The 24,120-nt window shown below is 58.1% G+C and overlaps 2 protein-coding genes across 2 annotated transcripts; both read right to left on the minus strand.

Moving 5' to 3' along the window:
- Positions 1–1,287: 1,287 nt before the first annotated feature.
- On the minus strand, positions 1,288–5,164 carry CPLX3 (complexin 3). Its single transcript, XM_079318339.1, has 4 exons — positions 4,789–5,164; positions 3,951–4,161; positions 3,554–3,641; positions 1,288–2,360 (listed from the first exon to the last, which is right to left on the minus strand). The coding sequence occupies exons 2-4, from the start codon at positions 4,109–4,111 to the stop codon at positions 2,136–2,138; spliced, it is 474 nt and encodes a 157-aa protein (XP_079174465.1). The 5' UTR covers positions 4,112–4,161; positions 4,789–5,164; the 3' UTR covers positions 1,288–2,135.
- A 6,625-nt stretch (positions 5,165–11,789) lies between these two features.
- CSK (C-terminal Src kinase) lies at positions 11,790–21,307 on the minus strand. Its single transcript, XM_079318402.1, has 13 exons — positions 21,026–21,307; positions 16,888–16,964; positions 16,639–16,752; positions 15,795–15,907; positions 15,070–15,289; positions 14,816–14,909; positions 14,672–14,737; positions 14,446–14,545; positions 14,236–14,326; positions 13,339–13,412; positions 13,034–13,229; positions 12,815–12,901; positions 11,790–12,719 (listed from the first exon to the last, which is right to left on the minus strand). Exons 2-13 carry the CDS (start codon positions 16,900–16,902, stop codon positions 12,537–12,539), a joined length of 1,353 nt encoding a protein of 450 aa, XP_079174528.1. The 5' UTR covers positions 16,903–16,964; positions 21,026–21,307; the 3' UTR covers positions 11,790–12,536.
- Between the last annotated feature and the right edge of the window lie 2,813 nt (positions 21,308–24,120).

The following is a 24,120-nucleotide window of genomic DNA, read 5'->3' on the forward strand; positions in this document are numbered from 1 at the left end:
CTCTCCTCCATCCCAACCTCTCCTCCTCCATCCCACCCTCTCCTCTCCCCATCCCAGCCTTTCCTCCCTCCATCCCACCCTCTCCTCCCTCCATCCCACCCTCTCCTCCCTGGCAGCAGGGACACAGCCTCTCAGGAGCATCCTCGCAGCCGCCGATGCTTCTCTTTGCCGGGAACGCTTTGCTGAGGCTTAACACGTCTCGGGAGGCGGGCGGGGGGAGCGGGGGCTGCCTGCCTGGCTTTTCACATGCCTGGGGGTCATGGAGCCTCCTAAAATAAACCCGCTGAGCTTCACGCGGCCCCGGCGTGGCTGCACGTGGGAGAGCAGAGCCCAGGGGTCGGGCACGGGGGGCAGGGAGAGGATCTCGGCTGGTTTTGGGGGCTGCATCCCCGGCCCCGCGTTGGGATCGTGCCTTGCCGTGGGATTTTAAGCTCTGCCTGCTATCCCTTTCCTGCTGCGGGATTAGATCAGCTCGGGCTGATCCTCATCAGGTATGATCTCCTTCCAGAGCTAAAGCCGCTCCTGCCAATCTCCCCGCTCGTTTTTTTCCCCGCTCGTTTTTTTTCCCCACTTCCCAGCGCTGTGTGGGGCTGGATTTGGGATCTGATGTCCCTGCAGCTGCTGGAGTCTTCAGGGGCTGGAGGGCGCTGAGGATGTGTGTCCACACCTGAGCTGCGTCTGTCTGTCTGTCTGTCCTCTCAGGAGTTTCCCAGAACTCCTGGCCCTGGCACAGAGACATCGGAGGGCTGGGGGCAGAATGGAATCTCTTGGTGCAGCAGCTCCAGCACCAATAATAATAATAATAATAATAATAATAATAATAATAATAAAAAATAATTTCCCAGCGCCCTCTCCTGTGTTTTCCCGGATGACCCATCCTCCCCTGCAAAACCAAACTGCAGCTAACCAACTCCCACAGGATTTGGAGCGAGAAATTCCCAGCCCATGCCAAGTTTTTCCAGGAAGCCTCACCGTAGGATTCCCCTCCTGCCGGGATGCTGCCAGAGCTGGGAGTCACACCTGCACCAGCACGGTCCCTGCAGGGAGTGCCCTTGCTCGGAGCAGTATCAGTGCCCGTGAGACTGAGCGTTCTGAAGGTTCTGTATTCAAACAGCCAAAAAATCTGCGGGAAAACGGGAATTTTTTTTCGTAGCATCCCTTTGGTCCCAAACGTGGGCACAACCAGGAGAGATTTCTTCACAGAGTTCTCCTGCCTCGGGAAGGGGCACCCCAAAACAGGGAAAACAAGAAAATTCGTCCAGGAAAACAGAGCTCGGGGAGAAAAATAAATGCATAGACATCTCCTGGTATTTATTCCACCGGTTATAACAGTACCATGGCACGGGGACAGCACAGGAGGTGAGGGACACTCAATCGAGCACAGCACGACTACAGCACGACGAGCGGGAGCACGGGGAGACATTCCCTCATGGCTTTGCTCTGCTCCTGGAAGGAACGAGGACGGGATCCCATCCCGGGAGAGGGACACCACTGCTCCGGGGAAGGGCTGCTGCGGGCTCAGCGCAGCACCAGGGAGGGCTTTGCTTCCTCTCTGGCGTCAATTCAGGCTTCAGCACCCCCCTTCCCACAGGGATGAGCGGGATCGTGTGGCACATCCTTGCCGGCTGGCTCCTCCGGAGGGGCCTCAAGGGCACGGGGCGGGTGTTCCCTGCAGGGATGGGATGTCCTTTCTCGGGTGATGGCTACGGGACGCGGGGAGGGGAGTGTTCCACACCCTGCCTCGTTCTTGCCAGGCTAATCGGAGCCTCCCGGGCGTTTCTAGGAGGCTGAGCGGGAACGCGGAGGCAGAGCCTGACCTCTCCAAGGTCAATGACACTCCAAGGTCGCTCTCCTTCCCTGCGACCTGCGGGGCTCTGGCTGCGGACACCCCCTGCCCGGGCAGGGCAGGGGTGACACGGGGTACAGGGGAGGACATGCTGGTTCTAAACCTCAGCCCGGAGAACGGAACGAAAGCCACACATCAGGGACACCTGGGGCAGGGACTCGAGAGGGGTCACACGGCTCAGGAGGAGCCGAGTGACACACGGCAGGGGTGACAGCGTGGCTGGGGTCCCCGCTGCAAGCAGCAGCCCCCGCCAGACCCTGCGCCGCGTCCCCTCCCTGCTCAGCCCCCATCACATCACGGAGCATTTCTCCGCCGATTGCTTCAGGTCCTCTAGCGTGGCCGAAGCTTTGTCCTTCAAGGAATCAAGGTCCAGGTTCTGGATGTTGCTGAGCTGGCCGATAACCGAGTTCTTCTCCTCCTCCTCCTCGTTGTCCTGCTCGATCATCTTGGCCAGCTCCTTGGGCAGCTCCACGTCACCTCCCACCAGCTGGATCTGGTTGTCATCGGTTTCGTTCTGGAACGGGCCGGGAGAGAGTCAGGAGGGGGGTGGCACAGCGGGAATGGGGCTTCTGGAAGCGCCACAGGAGGGATTTTGGGCTGCGTTCCCACCTGGAGGAGCGTGCGGGAAGGTCCCCGGGGGTGAGGGTGGGATGTGGATCCCGCCTGCCGAGAGCCCGGGCACCTACAGCGAGCGCCGGGATGGAAACCCAGCACAAACCGGTGCCCAGCTGGCGCTGCGGGGGTTAGGCACCTAATTAAGCTCCGCTTATGCTTAACGACTGCTCCCACCGGCGGAGCCACGGGGAGACTCGGGATGAGGCAGCCCGGCTGCCAAGTGGGATCAGCAATGAGCAGAAGAAACTTGTCACAAGATGAGAAGGGACATCTCAAGCGCAAGAAGGCAGTGAAAGGATGGTGGGGCCGGATCCAAACACATCCCAGTTTCCCCCGGAGAATAAAAAAAAATCTCCGTCTCTTATTTCTCTGCCTTTTCTGGCTTTTGGCAGGGGGTAAAATAAATTCTCCAGCTGTTTATTTCCTGGATATAAAAGGAGGGGTGGGAAGCAAAGGGGGTGAATCCAGGCTGGCTGAACAACGCCAAACAATCGGAGCAATCTCACTTGGCTTAGTTGACCCTTTGGAACTAATATTAGCCCGGCTCCAATTTGGAGTATTCACCACGAGCGACTCTTCCTGAATAAAGGGTGGGTTTGGAGGGAGAAGAGCTTGCAACAATTCCAAGAAAGGCTGAATTATCCCTTGATTAAATTGTTTTCAGTGAATCGTTTATCGCGCGGAAATTCCAAAATTAATTGGGGTTTAGGCGGGAGACATTCGCCAAATAATCCGGGGAGAGGACTTGGCCAATCCGGGCGGGAAGGTGTAACCTGGCTCCACTCCCGGCTCTGGGGAGTCTGGGGTGAAGGTGCTTTTCTCTCACCCGGCTGGATTTAGGGGGCAAAAGCGAGGAAGAGGGGGATCAGGCGAGGCTGGGAGTCCCACTGTCTCGGGCTGTGGTGCTCGGGGGGGAGCGAAAAGGGGCCAAAGTCTGGGGACAAGGATGGTTTTGACGGGAAATTTATTTGCGTTTGGGCTTTGAGGCTCAAACCCCAGACAGCCAAGGGGGTCCTTGTCCCTTCCCCTCGCTCCAGAGCTCCATCCGGGGCTTGGCCCCCCTTGTGCCCCCCGTTCCCAGCGCAGCCGTACCTTGGGCAGCCTGTACTTGTCTCGGAAGTGCGACCTGACCGTGGCTCTCTCCGCCTTGCGCTGGGCAAACTGGGCATCTCTCTCCATCCTGCCAAGCACACCGGGCACTCACCAACAGCCCGCGCCCCCCATCCCCGGCTTTGTGCTTCCCCCCGACCTCAGCAACCCCCATTCCTCTGAAAAAACTCAGTTTTCCCACAATTTCCTCCCTCCAGCACAGCGTGGAAGGAGAAAGCAATCCCATCTCCCGGGCGAGGAAGCGGATTAAGGGATTAGGGGGCTCATTAAACCCCCTCAGGGTCTTGCTGTCCCCAGCGCCGGCTCCCCCCACCTCCAATGCTCGGGATGCAGCGGGATCACCCCAATAATTCCCGCGGGGACCCCGGGGGTCACTCACTTCTCCTCCACCAGCTGCCGCTGATACTCCTCATACTCCTCGCGGGTCATGCCCTGAGCCTCGGCCGGAGACTTCTCGCTCTCGCTCTTCTCCTCGCCGCCCAGGCCGCCCGTGAGGTTCTTCAGCTGCCCGCCCACCATGCTCTTCACCATGAACGCCATGGCCGCGCCGTCGGGGGGCCGGGGGGCCGGGGGGCAGCGCGGCTCTGCAGCTGCGACAGCCGGGGGGTCACCGGGGGGTGGGAAATGAGGAGCCCCCGGGAACGGGGCGAAGGGTGAGCTGAGAAATGGGCAGCGCTGGGGGCTGGGATGGGAATGACCGGGATGCTGTGGTTATGGGGCGGCTGGGGTCAGAGGAGAGATCCTGGGCAGCTGGGACATCGGGCGGAGGAATACCAGGATGAGCGGAGCTGGGGCACCGGGACGAGCGGGGTTAGGAGGAGGTGGGAACAGTGAGAAGTCGCGGTCAGCGGAGTCGAGTTCGCGGGGAGCTGGGATACGGGGCTCTGGAGGATGCGGGATCAGCGGAGCCGAGCTGACACGGTACCGAATTCCTGAGGAATTCAGCAGAGCTGAATTTCCCGGAGGCGGGATTCGAAGTGATGAGAAGCCGGGGTCAGCAGGGCCGAGTCCCCCGGGAGCTGCGGCGCGGGGTTACGGAGAAGAGGGGCTCAGAGGGGATGAATTCCCGGGATGACGGAGAGCTGAGCTCCCGGGGTGCCAGAGCACCGGGCGGCGGAGGAGCCGGGGACGGGAGAGATGGGTTCCCGTGGGGCTGGGACACGGGGTTCTGGAGGAGACGGGGTCAGCGGAGGTGAATTCCCGGGAGGACAGAGTACCGAATTCCCGAGGAGCCGGGAGCAGCGGTCAGCGCAGCGGAGTTCCCGTGCGGGCGGAGTACGAAGTTCCCGGGATGCCGGAGCACTGAGATGGAGGAGCCGGGCTCAGCGGAGCGCAGTCCCGGAGAGCAGGGATGCTGTGGAGGCGAGTTCCCGGGACAGCAGCGTAGGAGCTCCAGGGAGCGGAGGTGCCGGGATGATGCCGGAGCAGGCGGGCCGTGGGAGCCGTGGATGCCGGGCTGTGCGGGGTCAGCGGGGCCGCGCTGCCCGGCCGCCCATGGCGGAGCGGTCCCGGCCGGGAGCGGAGCGGGGCTGCAGCACCGGGGCTCGCACAGCTCCGGTGTGTGTGTCCCCGCACGGCAGCGGCAGCACCGCCCCCTGCCCGGCCCCGCCGCCTCCCCCGGCCCCGCCGCCCTCCGCCGGGCGGAGCCGCCGCCGTCCCGACCCGCCCCGGGCCACCGCGAGAAGGAGAAGGAGCCCCAGAGCCCCCCGGGGACACCGGCGTGGATGGAGCCACGGTGCCCCCCGACACGCTTCCCTCCGTGATTCCCGGCTGCTTCACCCCACCGAGGAGCAAACCCACCCCACCGAGGGGCAAACCCTTGCTCCCACTCTGCTCCTTTCGGGTCTGGCAGGAGGAAAAGCCGGGCTCGACGCTCGGAACAAGCCATATGCACCAGCACCGGTCACAACTGTTGTTTGCTCATCCATCCAAGGGCTGGTGCCCAAAAGTTCCCTCCCCTTTATCCTATTAATGATATCCCTGGAAGTATTCCCATCTCTGAAGGTGTCCAAGGCCAGGCTGGACAGGGTTTGGAGCAGCCTGGGGTAGTGGAAGGTGTCCCTGCCCGTGGCAGGGGGTTGGAGCTTGGAAGAGCTTTAAAGTCCCTTCTGACTCCAGCCGTCCTGGAATTCTGTGATTCCATGATGTTCCCAATATTAATTAATACCAAAGCTGCTCTCAGCCCCCAGCACACAGGCACGCAAGCGTTCATTGATCACCTAAATCAGGAGGATGGAGCGGACATTGATTTTTTTTGTTGCATCATTCCCTCGCTCTGTCCAGCCCCTCTCCCACCCCTGCTCTTCCCTTTGACTGCAGCCGCATTCCAGGCCTTGGGGAGTGAGCAATTAATGGCATCAGCAACGCACCTCCCTTCCAGATGGCCAGCCTGGCTTTAACAGACATTCCTCCCTCTTTTCTTCTCCGCTCATGAAAAACGAGCGCGGATCCAAACCCCAATCCCGGCTTGCGGGAAATCATTTCATTTCCGAAATACAAAGACAATCTCTGCAGATTAAAATGATGGAACAGCTGTGAAGGGACAGGACAAAGTGACAGAGGGAGGGGGAATGGGCTCATCTCCTCCCATCTCCCCCCCCCCGTCCAAGGTAAAATTATGTCTTAAGAGGAAAAGAGATTAAAAAATAATGTGTTTTCCTAGGATAATAATCTGGTCAGTGGCGCAGCAGTGAGTGCTGCTCTTAGGGATTGGAACATCCTCTTGGAGGTGACAATGGGGGATTCGTCCTGGTGAAGGCTCTCCTGGCAAAGCAGAGCCCCTCAATTGATGCCAGCAGTCCCCTTGAGTCCATCCAAATGTGAAATAGATGCTGGGACGAGGGGGATCCCTCCGAGGCGCCTCCATTTGGCACAACTCCAACATCACCCACAGCATCCCCCACCACACAGGTGCCCCTGTGCCTTGCTGTTCACCCTGAGCTGGCAGCTGAGGAGCCTCAACAGCTTTTTGAAGTGATGATTTTTGCCTTTCAAACCCATCTGCAGGCCCCCCTTAGCACTTTCCCATGGAAAACCCATGGAAAATTCATCTTAAACCACAATGAGCTGCCCACAGCCTGCTGAGAAATGCTTTGGGCACTCCACAGATGTCCCATTTCCAACAATGTGGTCACGTTCTGGCTGTCAGTCTGTCTGCAAAGAGGGACAGGGAGAAGGAGCAGCATTCCTGGTTCTGTCCTTTGGTGCTGGCCCGAGCCTCGTGTGGGCTCAGAGCAGATTTTGGCAGGTCCTGGGAGCTCCGCTCACTCCGGATTTCGCTGTGAGCATCCATTAACAATAAGAGACTGGAAGTCAGGACCGATTTTTTCCAGCTGGGTTAGATGGGTCAGCTCCCAGGGAGCCTCCCTGTCTGAGGAACTAAGAGCAAACAGCTCCTGACGAGCAGAAGCGCTCGGCCAAGGCAACTAGGTGAAAACAAGCCCGGCGTTCCGGGCAGCTCGTGGCAGGGATGCTCGCTCACCTGCTCGGGCTCTGCAGCCTCTTGCAGCCAGGTTTTACAGGGATGGAGCAAAAGGCAAAACCAGAGAGGTTTTGCAGCTCTCCCACTGCCTTGGCTTCTCCCAGAGAGGCCGGTGTCCCACCTGGAGGCAGAGCTGGGGGACGATCAGAGGGCGCAGCGAGCTGGGAAATGAGCCTTCGAGGTGGCTGATTTCCCCATTTGCTTTTCCTTGGGCAGCAGTTCCTCATCCCTGAAATATATTCAAGTGAGGATGAGTCATCCTTCCTGCCAGGACTCTAACCTGCCGTAATGAGATGTAAATCCTTGCATGACCTATTATATTAGCTTATGCTATATCACACATCTCCGTGGATTAGACGGCAGCGAGATGAGACGTCCCCCCGCAGCCGCAGACAAGACGGTGGAAGTTAAGAGGATCCTCTCTCAGCGCTGACACCTGATTTAAATTGGAGGCAAGCAGCTCCCTCTGCCATGCTGAGAGGGATCCTTCCAGCTGCTCTTTCCAGGTAACTGCCTCTGAAGGCACAGTTACCACAACCCAGGGTTCAGAGGATGCTCCCTGAATGGCTCAGGAGTGATGCGTGGATTGTAGAGGGGAGGGGAAAGCTCGGTGACCTCGAGCTGCAGCAAGGCCATCAGAAGGCTTGAAAATCCAGGAAAAATGAGCATCGTAGAGCACTGGCTCCCAGGGGGTTGAGGGAAAATGTCCTGAAGGTCTTAGGAAAAACATCCCTTCAGTGGGGGATCCTTTACAGGGATCAAAATGTTAGCGTGTCACCAATAAAGGGAATAAAGAAACTTTAGGATAAGGGTGTGGTAAATTATCAAATGAAATGATTTCTGGTGTTTACTCGAACAGAACTCCATAAAGCTGGGATTTGCCTTCCCCTGACCTAGGGAGGCATTCCATGGAAAGCCTCTCCACTCCTATGAACCAAACCTTTCAGTTTCCAAAGCCTGACATAATCTCCACAGGATGGAAAAATCCCAGTGCACCTCTCCTCACCTTGAGGTGCCCTGAGTGGTCCTGGGAAGGGAAGTCAGGAGGGGGGTTGTTGCTGGGGTGTCCCTACAATTCCCTCAGAATTCCCTGCTCTCATCCTCATGTCAATGAGCACGGGGCTGCCCAGACTCACCATTGCTGGGGCTTGGGAGGCTTGGGGTGGAAATGGTCCTGTCATCCAGAACATCCATTTCAAGGGATTTGGGGTTTGGGGTGGGAATGGTCCTGTGACCCAGAGCATCCATCCCTCAGGATTTGGGGTGGGAATGGCCACACAGGACAAAGAGCCCCCATTCTGAGGGATGAGGATTTGGGGTGGGAATGGTCACACAGGACACAGAGCCCTCGTCCCAAGGGATGGGGATTTGAGGTGGGAATGGTTCTGTCATCCAGAGTATCCATCCCAAGGGATGGGGGATTTGAGAGGTTTTTGGGATGAGAATGGTCACACAGGACAGAGAGCCCCTGTCCCAAGTGATAGGGATTTGGGGTAAGAATGGTCCTGTCACACGGGACACAGAGCCCTTGTCCCAAGGAATGGGGATTAGGGGTGGGAATGTTCCTGTCACCCAGAACATCAATTTCAAGGGATTTGGGGTTTGGGGTGGGAATAGTCCTGTCATCCAGAGCCCTCATTCCAAGGGATGGGGGTTTTTGGGGTGGGAACAGCCCTGTCACACGGGACACAGAGCCCCTGTCCCAGGGGCCAGAGAGGTTTTGGGGTGCTTTGGCCGTGAGGACTTTGGCAGAAGAGCAGGGGAAGCCGATGCCAGCAGCTGCAATTCCCGCCGGGAGCAGGGATGCTGGGCGAGGTGAGGAAGAGGAGGGAGGTGCTGGGGGCGGCGGGGGGGCTCCCACGGCGGTGTCTGCACCCGAGCCGTGACACAAATGCGGCCGGACAGACATACAGAGCACGTAAACAGGCACATGGGGAGAGCATGTGCTGCTCCGTGCACAGCGAGCCCCGAGCAAAGGCACACGCACACACGGCCGCGCACACGCAGCATTCCCACGGGGGATCTTCCCTGCCTTGCCTGCATTTCCTGGAGTGCTCAGGAGGAAAAAAGAAACAAAACAAAAAATACAAAAAAGAGAGAGAGAGAGAGGAGCTGGAGAGGTGAACGCCGCGGAACGATGATGGGAATGGCTTTGTACACGGCGCTAAAAATAGTCCTTGTGATAAAGTCGATGGTGCGGGGGGAGGAGGAGGTGCCGGCAGCGCACAGATGCCGCCGAGGGAAGCCAGGGGTTGGGAAGCCCGTGGATGGAGCAAAAGTGCCATAATTAGAGCTGGTAATTAGCCCCAGGCAGCACTGAGAGGAATGAGGGGCTCGTTGCGCCCTCTCCGCTTTGGATGGAGGGTTTGCCAGCCGGGGAAATGAGGAGCGAGCAGCTGGAATTGGGGTTCTTTAAAGGGAGACGAGGATTTTGAGGTGTTTAGGGCGAGGAAGGCTCTCTGCAGCTCTGAGGGACACGGGGAAGAGCCAAAGCTTGTGGAAGGAGCCCTAATGGGGAAGAGAGAGGATCTATGGGGAGCCAGGTGTTGGAAAGAATTTCGGATTTTCCGGAGGTTTTTTTTAAACGCCGTGTCCCTGTTCCCTCCTGGCACAACGAGGAAAGGTCCCTGCGTGCCGTGGGAACAACGTCCTGCCCTGCTGGATGCTGCTGATCCACACCGGGAATTTGAGGCAGGATGGAGCTGACACAACTGGGCTCGGTGCCCGTCTCATTGCCCAAGGGAGGGGGAGGAGGAGGAGGAGGAAGGGGACACGACGCGAGTCAGCACATGGGTGTCACTCAGCCTGTCCCCTCTGCCCATGCCGCTGTTGATGGACAGAGCCCCAAAATCTCATTTAGAGGGATCCAGCATGAGCAGCTCCGGGCCCAAATCCAACTCCAGCAGCTCCAGAGGCAGGAGCAAACCCCTCTGTGTGGGGAAACTGAGGCACAGTGGCAGCAGGACGGGTTAAATTCCCTGATTTGTAGCGATGATTTGCAGTGATTTCTTTCAGCAGTTTCCTCAGCATCCTTCCCCTACATCCCAGAGGATGCCGAGGCACCAAACACCACCCCTGAGACCAGGCACAGTCTCAAAAACGGGAAGTTTGGTGCCATTTGGAGGAAAACCAAAAATCCAAATAACCTAAACAACTTTTGGGTGAGTTTTCCCCCCTTTTTTGGCAGCTGGCAGGGGACAGGAGAGAACACGGTGGGGGACAGCAGCAGACCCCTCCCTGCTGTCTCCCATCACGTGAATATTCCGGGTATTTCTCACCATTCCCAAAGCCCTTTCTTGCAGGCTTTGCCTGTAAATGACTTTAATCTTCATAAGCCCAAAAAGGAAAGCTGCTTATCCGGCTGGGCCCTGCTGGAGCACTGGGAGGAACGGGGGATGTGGACGAGAGGAGGGGGGTCAGTCCAGGGGAGAGGAAACCCTACGGAGCTACATCACATCCCTGATCCTGCCCCGTCCCCTCTGGGGTCTCAGCAAGGGGGTCAGCAGTACATCACCCCTGAGCTGTGCCCCTGTGCCACCACTCTCTTTTTTCCCCTTTAACCCCCTCCAAGAGGAATCTCGGTCTCAATGCCGATATCCAAAGCAGGCGGCAGAGCAGAGCCGCTGCTCAGCGCGTCTTTAACGCTGAATAATTCCCTGCGGATGAGGGGAACTATTCTAAACCTGCCAGACGCCACCTCCAGCCGGCTCCCGCCAGGGATGTCACGGGGAGCATTCTGGGGTCTCACTGCACAGCTGGCTTCAGCCCCTTCCCACTGCAGGGAAGGCAGTGAGGGTCAGGAATCAGCCCCCAACTGATTCCAACTGTGTTGGGTTGATGTGTCCAGCAATGTGTATTCTGTCCCCATCTATGGGTGGGGCAGTGCCCCTGATCTCCTGGCACATATTCTCTGCTAATGGGCCAACTTTAAACCAGCTGGGGCAATCATCTTTATCTTTCCACAGCCCATCCTCCCTCCAGGAGATATCATCTGCTGCTGCCCCATTCAGTCCCACTGTGGGACTGATCAAATTCCATCATCCCACTGGCAGATGCTCCAGCCAGGGCAGGAGCAAAGCCTTTCCTACCCAGAGAAAAACTGAGATTTGGGACACCAAGGCACCTTCTTTCCATTGCATTCCAGAGGAAAGCCAGACCTTTCCACGTCATCCCTGCACCTTCAGAGGAAACTGCACCTTCTCCAGGAGCACTGCTCCAGCTGAACCACATCTGCCACTGCAGGAGGATGCAGCCACCATTGAATGGGGCTGCTGCCACCACCCTGACTGACTGACGGGTGTCAGCTTGGATTCTGACTCTGGCAGGGTTTGGGGATTGTTCTTTGTAATACTGCATTTCTACTTTAATTTTCCTAGTGAAGAACTGTTATTCCTAATTCCCTTATCTTTGCCTGAGAGCCCCTTAATTTCAAAATTACAATATATTGGGGGGAGGGGCTTTACATTCCCCATTTCAAAGAGAAACTTCTGCCTTTATTGGCAGACACCTGTCCTTCAAACCAGGGCACTCTGCCTGCTCAGAGCATCACACAGTAAAGCCTGGACTAAAGCAGAGCTTTGGCGGCATCATCCCTGTCACAGCCTTGCCAGCTCTCACAGGCAGGATGCTGCTCCTCCTCAGCTCTTTGGGGAGGAGATGGGGGGTCCACCTCCACTTTTTGCCCTGCCAGGGGACCCCCCAGATCCGCTGGGAACAGAGTGGGGTCGAGGCGGGATGTGCCGCGTCCGTATGGAATGTTTTTGTTTTTTTTTTATTACAGTTTTTTAATCTCACAGTCGGTAGCATTACATGAGAATAAAGCACTGGACAGGACTGGAAAAAAAGGCCTCTGGAGACAGCATGCAAACATTGCAACGAGTTTAAAGCAAAACAACCCAAAAAAAAAAAAAAAAAAAAAAAAAAAGCATCTGGCGGGGACGCGGCCGAGTCCAGCGTCTCCCCGTCAACCATCACTTCTGTCGCTGGGGGTTTCCTTTTCATGTGTCCATTTCATTGGTTTATTTATTATTATTCTCCTTTTAACAACCTTCTTTTCTTTTCTCTTCTCTGTCTTGGTTTTTTTTCCTTTTTTTTTTTTTTTTCTTCTTTTAATTACATTAAAAAATAAGATTCGTACTTTAGTAAAATGCCCAACGCTCAGCTGGGCCCTGCTTGAAATAATAAAAAAAAAACGACGACAAAAAAAACCCCAAAATAATAAACACCCCCCAAAACTGAGAAAACAACAAAAAAAACACCCACAAAAATAATAAAAAAAATTAAAACAAAAAACCCCAAACCTAGAAAATAAAAATACAAACTGACAGATTTGGAAGTTTGGAAGCAACCGGGGGGAATTGGGGGGTGGGGGAAACACCCCCGGGGCTCCCTCCTGGTGCTGTGGTGGGGCAGGGGGGCTGCCCACACCCTGGTCCCCCCCCCAGCGTGGGTCCCCTGCGGCTGTGGGGTGGCAGAGCCCCCCCCTCACAGGTAGAGCTCCTTCTCTTTGATATGCACTAGCTGTTCACGGAGCTGGTGGAAGGACGGCCGGTGGCCGGGGTCCAGGGTCCAGCACTTCTTCATCACCTCGTAGACGACGGCCGGACAACCGTCCGGAGCGTCCATCTTATAGCCCTTCTCCACGCGGGGCACCACGTCCTTCAGGGGCTGGGGGAGATTTGGCATGGCAGGAGGGGCTCCCCACAAAAGCAGGGGCTCAGCTCCCCCCGAAATGCAGCCCCGAGGGGGTGCTCAGCACTTACAATTCTCGGATAAGGCACTCGCCCGAAGGAGTAGATTTCCCAGAGGAGGATCCCGAAGCTCCACACGTCCGACTTGGTGGAGAATTTCTGCAGGGAAGGAGGGAGGGGACAGAAGCCCTGTGGCATGAGGGATCTTCCCCACCCTCAGCACAGCTGGTTTTGGGGTCAGACACTCAGAACACTCCCCCCTTCCTGCAGCTTCCACCTCTGCTCACCCACCTTTTCTCTAAGTGCTTCTGGTGCCGTCCACTTGACGGGCAGCTTGCCCGTGTCCTGTGTGGAGGAGGCTTCCTTGGTGAGCCCAAAATCGCTGACCTTGGCGATGTTGTCCTCCGAGACCAGCACGTTCCTCGCCGCCAGGTCCCGGTGCACAAAGTTGTTGGCTTCCAGGTACTCCATGGCTTCACAGACATCTCTGGCAAGGGGTGGGCAGCACGCTGGGGGTCAGCAGGGCGGCCCCAAAGTGTGGCTGGGGTGGGTCAGGGTGGTGGGGGAGGCCATGGCCTTGCATGGTTCTTACTCACAAGGAGAACTTGAGCAGACAGTCTGCCCCGAGCACCGAGCGCCCACGCGACCGCAGGTAGTCCACGAGGCTGCCCTGGACACAGGCATGGAGAGAGAGATGGGGTCAGCAGGGCCAGGACAAGGGGGGATGTCCCACCCCTGTGGGGCAGGATAAGGGGATGATGTCCTTCCCTTGTGGGGCAGGAACCAGGGATGATGGCCCTCCCTTATGAGGAAGGACAAGGGGCTGATGTCCCTCCCTTATGGGTAGGATCTGGGGATAAGGTCCCTTGTAACATGGGGCAGGAACCAGGGATGATGTTCCTCCATTGTGGGGCAGGAACCAGGGATGATGTCCCTTTAAGATCAGACAGGAACCAGGGATGATGTCCCTCCCTTATGGGGCAGGAACCAGGGATGATGTCCCTCCCTTGTGAGACAGGATAACGGGATGTCCCTCCCTTATGGGACAGGACAAGGGGGTGATGTCTCTGCCTTATGGGGCAGGATCTAGGGAAAACATCCCTTTAAGATGGGGCAGGACCCAGGGCAGATGTCCCTCCCTTGTGGGACAGGATAAGGGGATGATGTCCCTCCCTTGTGGGACAGGATCTAGGGAAAACATCCCTTTAAGATGGGGCAGGACCCAGGGCAGATGTCCCTCCCTTCTGGGGAAGAACCTGGGGATGATGTCCCTCCCTTGTGGGGCAGGATTTGGAGATGATGCCCCTTTAAGATGAGGCTGGACCAGGGGAGATGTCCCTTAAGGATGGCAGGACACCAGGACAATGTCCCTCCTTCCCAGGGCAGACCTGGGGATGCCAACCCCCACGATGGGACAAGGGATGAGCCACCTCCAGCCACCACTGTGCCAGGGTGACACCCCAGGGACAGGGCAGGTGGCCAGGGGGTCTCACCTTGGCCATGTATTCGGTGACAATGTAGAGGCCGCTCTTCTCCTCCACAATCACCCCCAGCAGCTGCACCAGGTTGCTGTGCCGGAGCTGCCTGCGCAGCACAGGGGGGCTCAGGGCAGGGTTTGGGGGGTGTCAGGGACCCCCAGCCCTGCCCACAGGGACAGAGGTGTCCCCTCCCTGCAGCTGTGCCCCAGTGAGGGTGACACTCACGTCATGACGGACGCCTCTGCCAGGAAGGCCTGTGCTGTGGCGTCGTTTTTAATGCACTTCACGGCGACTTTGTTCCCCCGGTAATCCCCCAGCATCACGTCTGCAGGCCAGGAGAGACAGGCACAGGGGGCTCTGGGAAGCATCCCAGCCTCCTGGGGCCCCAGCAGCACCTCAGGGTATCCCTCCCACACTCAGGGTCACCATGGGCTGGGGACAGCGGGCTCACCTCCGAATTCCCCTTTGCCAATGATCTGTAGCAGCTTGAGGTCCTTCATGTTGAGGGCCCAGCCGCCTGCAGGGGGGACAAAGGGGAGTGAGGGGGTGCTGGGGGGTCCCCAGCAGGGGAGGGGAGGGGGGCACGGCCACTCACTGCGGGAGAACTCGTCCTGTGCTGCCACCGTGCCCTCCATCAGCTTGGGCTTGATGAGGCGGGTGCAGAGCCCATCCGCGTCCGTGGTGTAATGCTGGGGGGAGGGGACACGGTGGGTGACACCGCGGGTGACACTGCTGGGCTCTGAGGTCCCACCAGGTGGCAGCACGAGGCCACGGATGGGTCCCTGTCCCTGCTGCCGGTCCCTCTGTCCATCCCCATGCGTGCCCCCGGAGCTGCCAGCGAGTTCTCACCTCCACCAGCTGCATCAGGTTCTCGAAGTAGACCTCCTCGTCGATGCTGAGCTTGCTGGAGGAGTAGATGATGCGGTAGTGCTCCACCTTGCCCTCGCAGCTGACGCACAGCGTGTAGTCCCCGGGGTAGTTGGTGCTCTCCCGCACCAGGAACAGCCCCGTCTCGGGGGGGTACAGCAGCCTCTCCGCCTGCTCCCGCGTGATCTTCCCGTGGAACCACCTGGGATGCACGGGGAGGGTGGGCTGAGGGCTGGCTGCAGCCCTGAGGGGCTGTGTGTGGGTGTGGAGCAGCTTTTGTCCTTGTCTGAGCATCCTCGCTGTCCCACCCACCCCGTGACCCGGCTCCTTCCCTCCTTCCATCCCGCCCCGAGCTGGGATCCAGCCTCTCCACACACTCCCAGCAGGTTCCTCCAGCCACTGGGAGTCACTGGCAGCTCTGGGATGCAGCAGGAACATCAAACCCATCCCTCCTGTACAGAACACCTTCCCTTCTCCTCCCAGCAGCTTTTACAGCTCCAACCTTGGGTAATGAAACCCAAAACATCAGTGACCTTCCCAGCCCTGCAGGCAGCTCCCAAAACACTCAGAGCTCTTCCCAGCAGCAAATTCCAACCCCAAATCCACAATGCTGCCCCTATTGCCCTCTGATCTTGCTGTGCCCTGTGAGGAGTGTCCCTTCTGCTGGGACAGGGGACACTCCAGCCCAAGCCACCTCAGATACTCACGGCATGAGGCTGAGCTTGATGCCAGCCTTGACCCCTTCCCGCTTCTGGACGTAGTTAGCAGGAATGATGCCCTCCCTGCCCACCTTGTTCTTCGCCTTGTACCAGTTGGGATCCTGTGGGGACAGCAGGATGTCACCACGAGCCTGTGGCCACCCCAAGCACCCCTGTACGCCCTTATGGAAGGATGGGATGAGCAGGGCACAAGGATCAGTGCTGGGATCACCAAACCCTGATGCTGTGATGGCTGTGATCCCACTCCAAGAGCCCCCCAAACCCACAGCCCCTCTCTTCCTTCCCCAGAGTGCAGTGGAGCCCAGAACTGCTGCCTCTCCCATCCCTCCTCCACCTCCCGGGAGGCGCTCGAATTTCGGAGAAACCTTAATTAACGAGGCCATGGATTAATTAAAGAGCTGGGGGTGGCCTGACTCCTGCCCAGCGGGACTGGCAGGACCAGGGGCTGCCACTGGCACGTGTCACTCAGCCTGTCCCCTCTGCCCACGCTGCTGTTGATGGACAGAGTCCCAAAATCCCATTTAGAGGATCCAGCATGAGCAGCTCCGAGCCCAAATCCAACTCCAGCAGCCCTAGAGGCAGGAGCAAACCCTTCTGTGTGGGGAAACTGAGGCACAGTGGCAGCAAGACAGGTTAAATTCCCTGATTTGTAGTGATGATTTGCAGTGATTTCTTCCAGCAGTTCCCTCAGCATCCTTCACCTACATCCCAGAGGATGCCAAGGCACCAAACACCACCCCTGAGACCAAAATTCCAAAAATGAGAAGCGTGGTGCCATTTGGAGGAAAATTTAAAATCTAAGAACGTTTTTTCAGACCAGAGGCCAGCTCACCTTGGTGACAGCGACGATGGTGAGGACGTCTCCTTTGCTGAAGGGCAGGTCCTGCTCGGCGGTACCGTGGAAGTTGTACTTGGCGATACATTCTGTACCGGACGGCCACACGGCCTGGCCAGGAGCAGGGACACCATCAGAGCCCTGCCTGGGCCTGCCACCCACCCCTGGCACCTCCTGCCCCTCACACACGGGGGGTTTCAAACCCCTCCTGAGCTCCAGCCCCGCCTCTCCTCACCCAGAGCTCACCTGCATCCCTGACATCTTCTCAGCAGGTTTGGGGTGCAACTCTCACAGGGGGGACACGTCACTTGGTACCATGAGACCTGTGGGGGGGGAAGGGGTGGCTGAGAGAGCGGGAATGAGGTGTGAGCATCCCTCAAGGATGCTCTCGGGCCAGCTGAGCATCTCTCCTCCTGCCAAGAACAGGTCCTGCTTCCAAAATGTCCCCAAACTGAGGGGGAAGTGGGAGCTCTGGGTCTGCTCAGCGCCTGCAGTCAGGGGTGGGACCAGCACAGAGCTGCTCACCCAGATTAGGAGGCATTTGCATGGATACAACTTCTTAAGAATGGAGTTTTTGAGTGCACCAAGGAAAAGTCCAGCACGGCATGGAATGCCCAGAGAAGGGAAGGAAAAAGGGATGAGCTCCAGGAGGCCCAGCCCACTCCTCTCCCAGGCTACACAGCCAGAGCCCTGCTCTCCCTGCTGACCCACACGTGGAAACATCCAGCCCTGAGAGCTTCCCAGGCCTGGGATCCAAAGGAAACAAACCAAAGCGACTCTCTGCAGCCTTAAAAACCCACTGGGGCTCTGGAACGTGCAGCTCCTGAAGCCCAGGGGGACGCAGTGCCCGGGGGTGCTGTGCTCTGGGATGGGTGTGTGGGAGGGGAACAAACCCGCCTTTATTCCCTCCGCCCCGGCCCCTGGCGAGGGATGAAGTCACAGCCCAGAATCAAACCAGGCTTTCTTGGGCTGGGGCAGCGGGGTCGTGCTGGGCTGGGGGGGACACAGGGGGACACAGGGGGACGCAGGCAGAGCGACCCACCCTGATATTCCTGAATTCGGCACCTCCAGCGGGGTCACACCCCCAGCCCCGCCGGCAGCACTGGGAGTATTTTGGGAAGGAGGAAGTGAAACGGGGGGCAAGGCAGAGGACGGGAGGAGGAAGGAGATAAGGGGCAGAGCTGTGGGGAGGAAGAGTGTGGTGAGAACATGGCTCTGTTTCCACCACGTGCCCGCAGCGCTCCGGAAAAGGCGTCACGCTGCCACCGAGCGCTGTGCCCGCCACCCAGGCTGGGTAGAGGAGAAATCCAGGCTGGGTGTTCACCCCAAGGATGGAATTTGGCCACCTGAGGGGCTCCCATCACCACAGTTGGCTTGGTTGCTTTCCCAGCCAGCCCAGGAAAAGGTGGAGGTGGCACCCAAACCCAACCTGAAGGGGACACTGCCAGGAGTGCCACGATCCAGGGGAGTGCAGCCCCCTCCAGCTGGGAGTGCAGCCCCCCAGAACATTCCCAGCTCCAACTCCCCGCTGTTCCAAGCTGATTTTTTTTTGCTTAAATTTTGGGTTCACACCTGGCACTGTCAGGCATCTGGATCCCACCAGTCTGAAATGCAGCAGCAGGAAACCAGGGAATGACCTCCACTGTGTCAGGGCGTGGAGGGATTCAGCTGAAGAGTGGAAGGAGGTTTAGGGAGGGACTTTCCCATCGCTGTGGCTTTCAGCCCTGTTCCCCATCCCATGGGGACACCGAGCACAGGCTGAGTCCGGGTGTTGCTCAAGGAGAGCTACCCAAAAGCCCTGAGTCAGCGCTTCCCACCGGCCAGGCCTTACTTCTGGACCCCCAAAAACCAGCAGGAGGGAGCTGGAAAACCCTGGAAAGCCCAAAGGTTCATCCCACATTTCCCACCCCGTGCAGGAGCTGAATCCTCCCAGTCCCAAAGGCTGCTCGTTGGGGCTTTCAGCTCACGGATGTCACCAGCATTCATATTTGATAAATGCAGCCAGGATACAAAATTCACAGCCTGCCTTCATAAAGAGAATTTTTTTTTTTTTTTCCCTGCTAAAGAGGAAACTGAGCAAACCCCACCAAGAACACGCTGCAGCCAGCCCAGGCTTTTTTATCTCCCTGGATCGTGGATATTCATGGCACTGGACCGTGGCATTGTTATAATCACACACAATGAACTCCCCTTTCAGTTTTCAACAGGGAGCTGCTGACAACACCAGGGGCTGCCCCTCAGCCCCATCAGGCCTTCATCGTCTGAGCCACATTTTCTTTTCAATCATTAGCTAATTTCTGCCTCAAAGCCCAGACTTTCCGAGGAGGAGGAGGAGGAAACCACAGAGCAGCCCCCCGAAGGGCCCATGTGACAGCCAGCGGTTCCTGCTGCTGTCACCCGGACCAGCCCTGTCCCCAAGCATCCCTGGGGACACTGGGCTGGGAGAAGGACCTGGAGATGCTGAACAGCAGCATCCTGTGCCGGGAAACCACGGGCATCACCCCTTCTCTCCTCAAGGAGAATGAAAGAAATTAATAATAATTACAGAAATTAGCCAGGGAGCTGCCTGGCTGATTGGGCAGAGTGCTGGGTTTGGCTGTTTCCTGGGTTTGTTCCTTCTGCAAGCTCCCCATTCCCAAACTGGGGATGCCCACCCTCTGCCAAAACTCACCCCCCCTGTTTTCCCCAGCGCAGCATCCTCGGTGCAGGAGCCCCAGGGATGGATCTCATCCATCCCCACACATTTCCCTGTGGGGAAATGCCCAGGGCAGGGCAGGGCCAGCCAACACCTCTGACAATCCAAAGGGCACTGGGAAATGAGCTGGGCACAGCACTCCTGTCATCAGTCAAAATAAAACTGAGCTGTGCCAGACCCACAGGCGGGCTGGGAGAGGAATTTGGGACCCCCAGAGTGAATCCTGCCTGAGGAGCAGCATCACAGTGGCATGGGGGGTGAAAGATGCTGCATTTCAGCTTCAAACCCAGCCAGGCAGGAGGACTCTGCCTAAACCCAGTTTGGCTGTTGGTGGCAGAGAAGCCTCATTCCCAGTGGGAACAGGTGTGTGGGCACCACCCACCCCATTCATCTCCCAGTGAAGCCCTTCAAACTTCAAAAAAACAACCAAAAAAAAAATCCCAAACCAACCCCAAACTAAGCAACATCCTCCCTGTCCCCAAAAGATCTTATCTGCTGTTATTACAACGAACACCCACGATTACTCTAATCGAAAAAAAGCTGTTCCTCCTTCATCTCACCCGCCAGCCTCTCAGAGCTGCTCCCCCAAACCAGCACCGCCTGCAAAAGGGGGGGAAGGAGGGGGAGGCTGCTTCCTTCTCAGGGAGTTTTAAATTCTTTTAGAAGAGAAAGAGAAGATGCTGCTGGTCAGAGAGCTGGAGGCACCCAAGGGACAGGTGGAGGCCTAAAGAGCAGCTGCTCCCATTGCAGAGAGGCTTTCCTGGTCCTCCTTTATCCCACAAAAACCTCCCCAGGGCGATTTCCCAGCAGGAATCACCTCAGTGCCCCCTTCCCAGGTGCTGTCACCTGGGGACAGGGACAGGATGTGGAGTGGGGGGGGCGCAGAAGGGTTTTTTTGGCACACTCAAAACCGAGAAGCTGGGGGAAGGCAGCCCGAAACTCCCTGGCTCTGCAGGGGTTATCCCACGGCTCCATCACTGATATGCTGCTGAGGATGCTCCCAAAACCTGCTGCATCCCTCCGGGGACAGCTCCGGACACTCCTTGCCTCAGGAGGGACCACTGGGAACAAACCCCTGTCCCGGGAGGAAGGTGCCATCCTCCTCCTCAGCCTTCACATCTCCCATTTGCCTTTTTTTTTTTTTTTTCCCTTGGGGACTTTTTGCCCCGCGTTTTGATTTTTTTCGGGGGACTTTTTTTTTATTTTTTTTTTTTTTTTTCCGCCCGACGGCACAACCCCTTTCGCTCTCGCTACACCAACGAGCAACAGCCGCGGCTATAAATAACCCGCCGCCGCCTTATTGCCCGAAAAAAAAAAATTAAAAAAAAAAAAAAAAAAAAAAAAAAAAAAAAAAAAAAGAGAGATAAAAAGAAAAGCCCCCAAATTTTAAAACATTCAAAGCAACAAGCCGCCAATCGGAATTAAGGTGGCGGCGATCTCATCCCCGAATCCCCCGTTGCCGCGGGCCTTTGTACGGGATGGGGATGCAGCGGCGGGGGGATGCGGTACCCCGGCGGGTCGGGACCCCGCCCGGCGCGGGGACGCTGCCGCCGGCAAAGCGGGGATGCTGCGGGCTGGGGAAGGGGACAGGGGTCCCCGGGCACCGTGCCGGGGTCACCGGGGGTCAGCGCGGCCGGACTCCGCACCCCCCCCCGCCCGGCCATTGTCCGCCCGCCCCGCCTCACTCACCTCCCTCCGGGCACGGGCTCAGCCCGCCGCCGGCTGCTCCATGCGGCGCCGCCGGGGCCTCCGGGCTCGGCTGGGCCGGCGGGGGGAACGGACCGGGGGGGGGGCGGAAGGGGCGGGGGAAGCCGGAGCCGCCGCCGGCGGTGGAGCGCGGCGGGGCCCAGCGCGGTGAGGGGGTCCCGGGGCGGCGGGGCCGGAGGGACGGAGCGAGGGAGGGAGGGAGGAAGGAAGGAGGGACGGAGCGAGGGAGCGGCGCCCGGAACCGGAGAGCCCCGAGAGCACCGCGCATGCGCCAACCGCGCCGCGCCGGCGGCGGGGCGGGGGCACCGGGAGAGCGCCGCGCCACCTGGAGGGCACCGCCGGTAGTGCAGCACGGCGGGAGCGGCGGGATCGGCGGGGATGGGGATAGCGGGGATAGCGGGGGATAATGGGGATAACAGGGATGGGGAATGGCGGGGATGGGGGGGATAATAGAGATAGCGGGGATAGCAGGGATAACAGGGATAACGGGGATAACGGGGATAGCAGGAATAACGGGGATGGGGGTACAGCGGGGATAATGGAGATAGCGGGGATAGCAGGGATGGGGGATAGCGGGGATAACAGGGATAGGGGATAGCGGGGATAGCGGGGATAACGGGGTTAGCGGGGATGGTGGGACAGCGGGGATGATGGGGATAGTGGGGACAGTGGAGATAGGGGGGATAGGGGGGATAATGAGAACGGCGGGGATAATGGAGACGGTGGGGATAACGGGATAGCAGGGATAGTGGGAACGGCAGGAACAGTGGGGATAACGGGGGCAGCGGGAACAGCGGGGATAACGGGAGCGGCGGGAGCAACCGGGGCAGCAAAAGCAGCGAGAACGGCGGGGACAGCGGGGACAGCGGGGACAGCGGGGACAGCGGGGACAGCGGGGCTCGCACCGTCGAATGGGACACTCACAGGGAACAGGACATGCACCGGGAACGGGACATGTACCGGGAGCAGGACATGCACTGGGAATGGGACACGCACCGGAAAAGGGACAAGCACCGGGAATAGGACATGCACCGGGAACGGGACTTGCACCGGGAATGGGACATGCGCCGGGAGCAGCACAGGGAGCAGCACCGGGACTGGGACCGATCCCAGCCCCCGGTTCCTGCCCGGAGTGTGCTCACATGGATGCAAAGTAGCACTGAATTTATGCTAAAATGCCAATAAAACAATAAAAATTGTTACAAAGCCTACAGTAAATAACGATAAAATGGCCAAATGGCAATGAAAATTATAATACAATATAATACAATACAATATATCTTTAAGGTCCCTTCCAAACAGCCCATTCTCTGATTCTGTGGCCCTAGAAAATGTTATTATCTGTATTATTATAATTATTAATAATATCAATAATGCAATAAAATTGCTCAAGTAACTAGTAATATATAGCATGACATCGCATAAACATATCAGAGAGCATAAAATCATATAATGTCATATAAAGGCATGATATGGCATCATAATATGGAATAAATTTAATTAATAGGTAATCTTTGTAGTACCTTCCAACCAACCATTGCCTGGTTGGGAAGGGAGGGGAGGGGAGGGGAGGGGAGGGGAGGGGAGGGGGAGGGGAGGGAGGGAGGGGAGGGGAGGGGAGGGAGAGGAGAGGAGAGGAGGAGGAGATGATAGAGGAGAGGAGAGGAGAGGAGAGGAGGAGGAGAGGAGAGAGGAGAGGAGAGGAGAGGACGAGGAGAGGAGAGGAGAGGAGAGGAGAGGAGAGGAGAGGAGAGGGAGAGGAGAGGAGAGGAAGGAGAGGAGGAGAGGCAGAGGAGAGGAGGGAGAGAGGAGAGGAGAGGAGAGGAGAGGAGAGGAGAGGAGAGGAGAGAGAGAGGAGAGGAGGAGGAGAGGAGGAGGAGAGGAGAGGAGAGGAAGGAGGGAGAGAGAGGAGAGGAGAGGAGAGGAGAGGAGAGGAGAGGAGGGAGAGGAGAGGAGAGGAGAGAGGAGAGAGAGGAGAGGAGAGGAGAGGAGAGGAGAGGAGAGGAGAGGAGAGGAGAGGAGAGGAGAGGAGAGGAGAGGAGAGGAGAGGAGAGGAGAGGAGCGGAGAGGAGAGGAGAGGAGAGGAGAGGAGAGGAGAGGAGAGGAGAGGAGAGGAGAGGAGAGGAGAGGAGAGGAGAGGAGAGGAGGGAGAGGAGAGGAGAGGAGGATTCCCGGCCAGCCAGGCAGGGACGGACATCTCCCCGCCTTGCACCAGGAGAGGGGGCCCTTCAGCCGGCTGGAGTCGGCAGGGAAAGAGAAAATAGAGAAAACGGGGAAAAAAATGCAGCAGACGAGGAGCTGAGGGTGAAATCGCGGAGTGAAGGATGGAAAATCGCCTGCCCCGCATCCCCGGCTGCTCGCTGGAGCTGGGAGCTCCCAGGGATTCCGGCAGCGCGGGCGGGATGAGAAGGGTGGGCAGGGAAATTCCTGCCTGGGATGTACCAGACAGCGCAGGATTCGCAGGCGGTGGCTGGGAACAACAGAGGAAAGCCGGTGTGAGCAGCTCCCAGCTCCTTCCAGCCTGGAGAATTCCCCTTCCAGCTGGAAAAGCCCCGCAGGGAGCCGGGTTTGGCCGGTTCTCTCCCCGCAGGGCTCCGGGGGATGCGGGATGCTCTGCAGGGGGATTGGTCTCCCACAGATCCCACCCTCCCCAAATGTTCCTCCCGGCAAAAAACGTCCCGTCGGGGGTGGAACCGGCGCTCCCCGGTGCCACCGGCGCTGGCGGAGCTGTCACAGGTGCCACCGGTGCCACCGGAGGGCGGTCACGTCCCGGGTGCCAGCGGGAAGGGACAACAGCGCTTCGGTGAATTAGGATCCTGCTCCCCATCCCAGTGCTGCCTCTCGGGGGGTCTCTCCCACCAGGAAAACCCCAAACCCCCTCGGGTGTGGAGAGCAGCCTCATCTCAGGGCTCTCCCGGGCAGCCCTCGTTCCCGGGACGGTTTGAATATTTTTTTAATTTAATTTTTTTTAATTGAAGAGGAGCGGGCTGGGGACACTGGCTCTCGGCAGGTGGCTTTTCACCTCCGGGGTGGGACCCCCTCCTTTTCTGTGTCCCCCACCCTGACAGCACCTACCC

The sequence above is a fragment of the Erithacus rubecula genome (assembly GCF_903797595.1).
Source record: "Erithacus rubecula genome assembly, chromosome: 14".
NCBI classification, from domain to species: Eukaryota; Metazoa; Chordata; class Aves; order Passeriformes; family Muscicapidae; genus Erithacus; species Erithacus rubecula.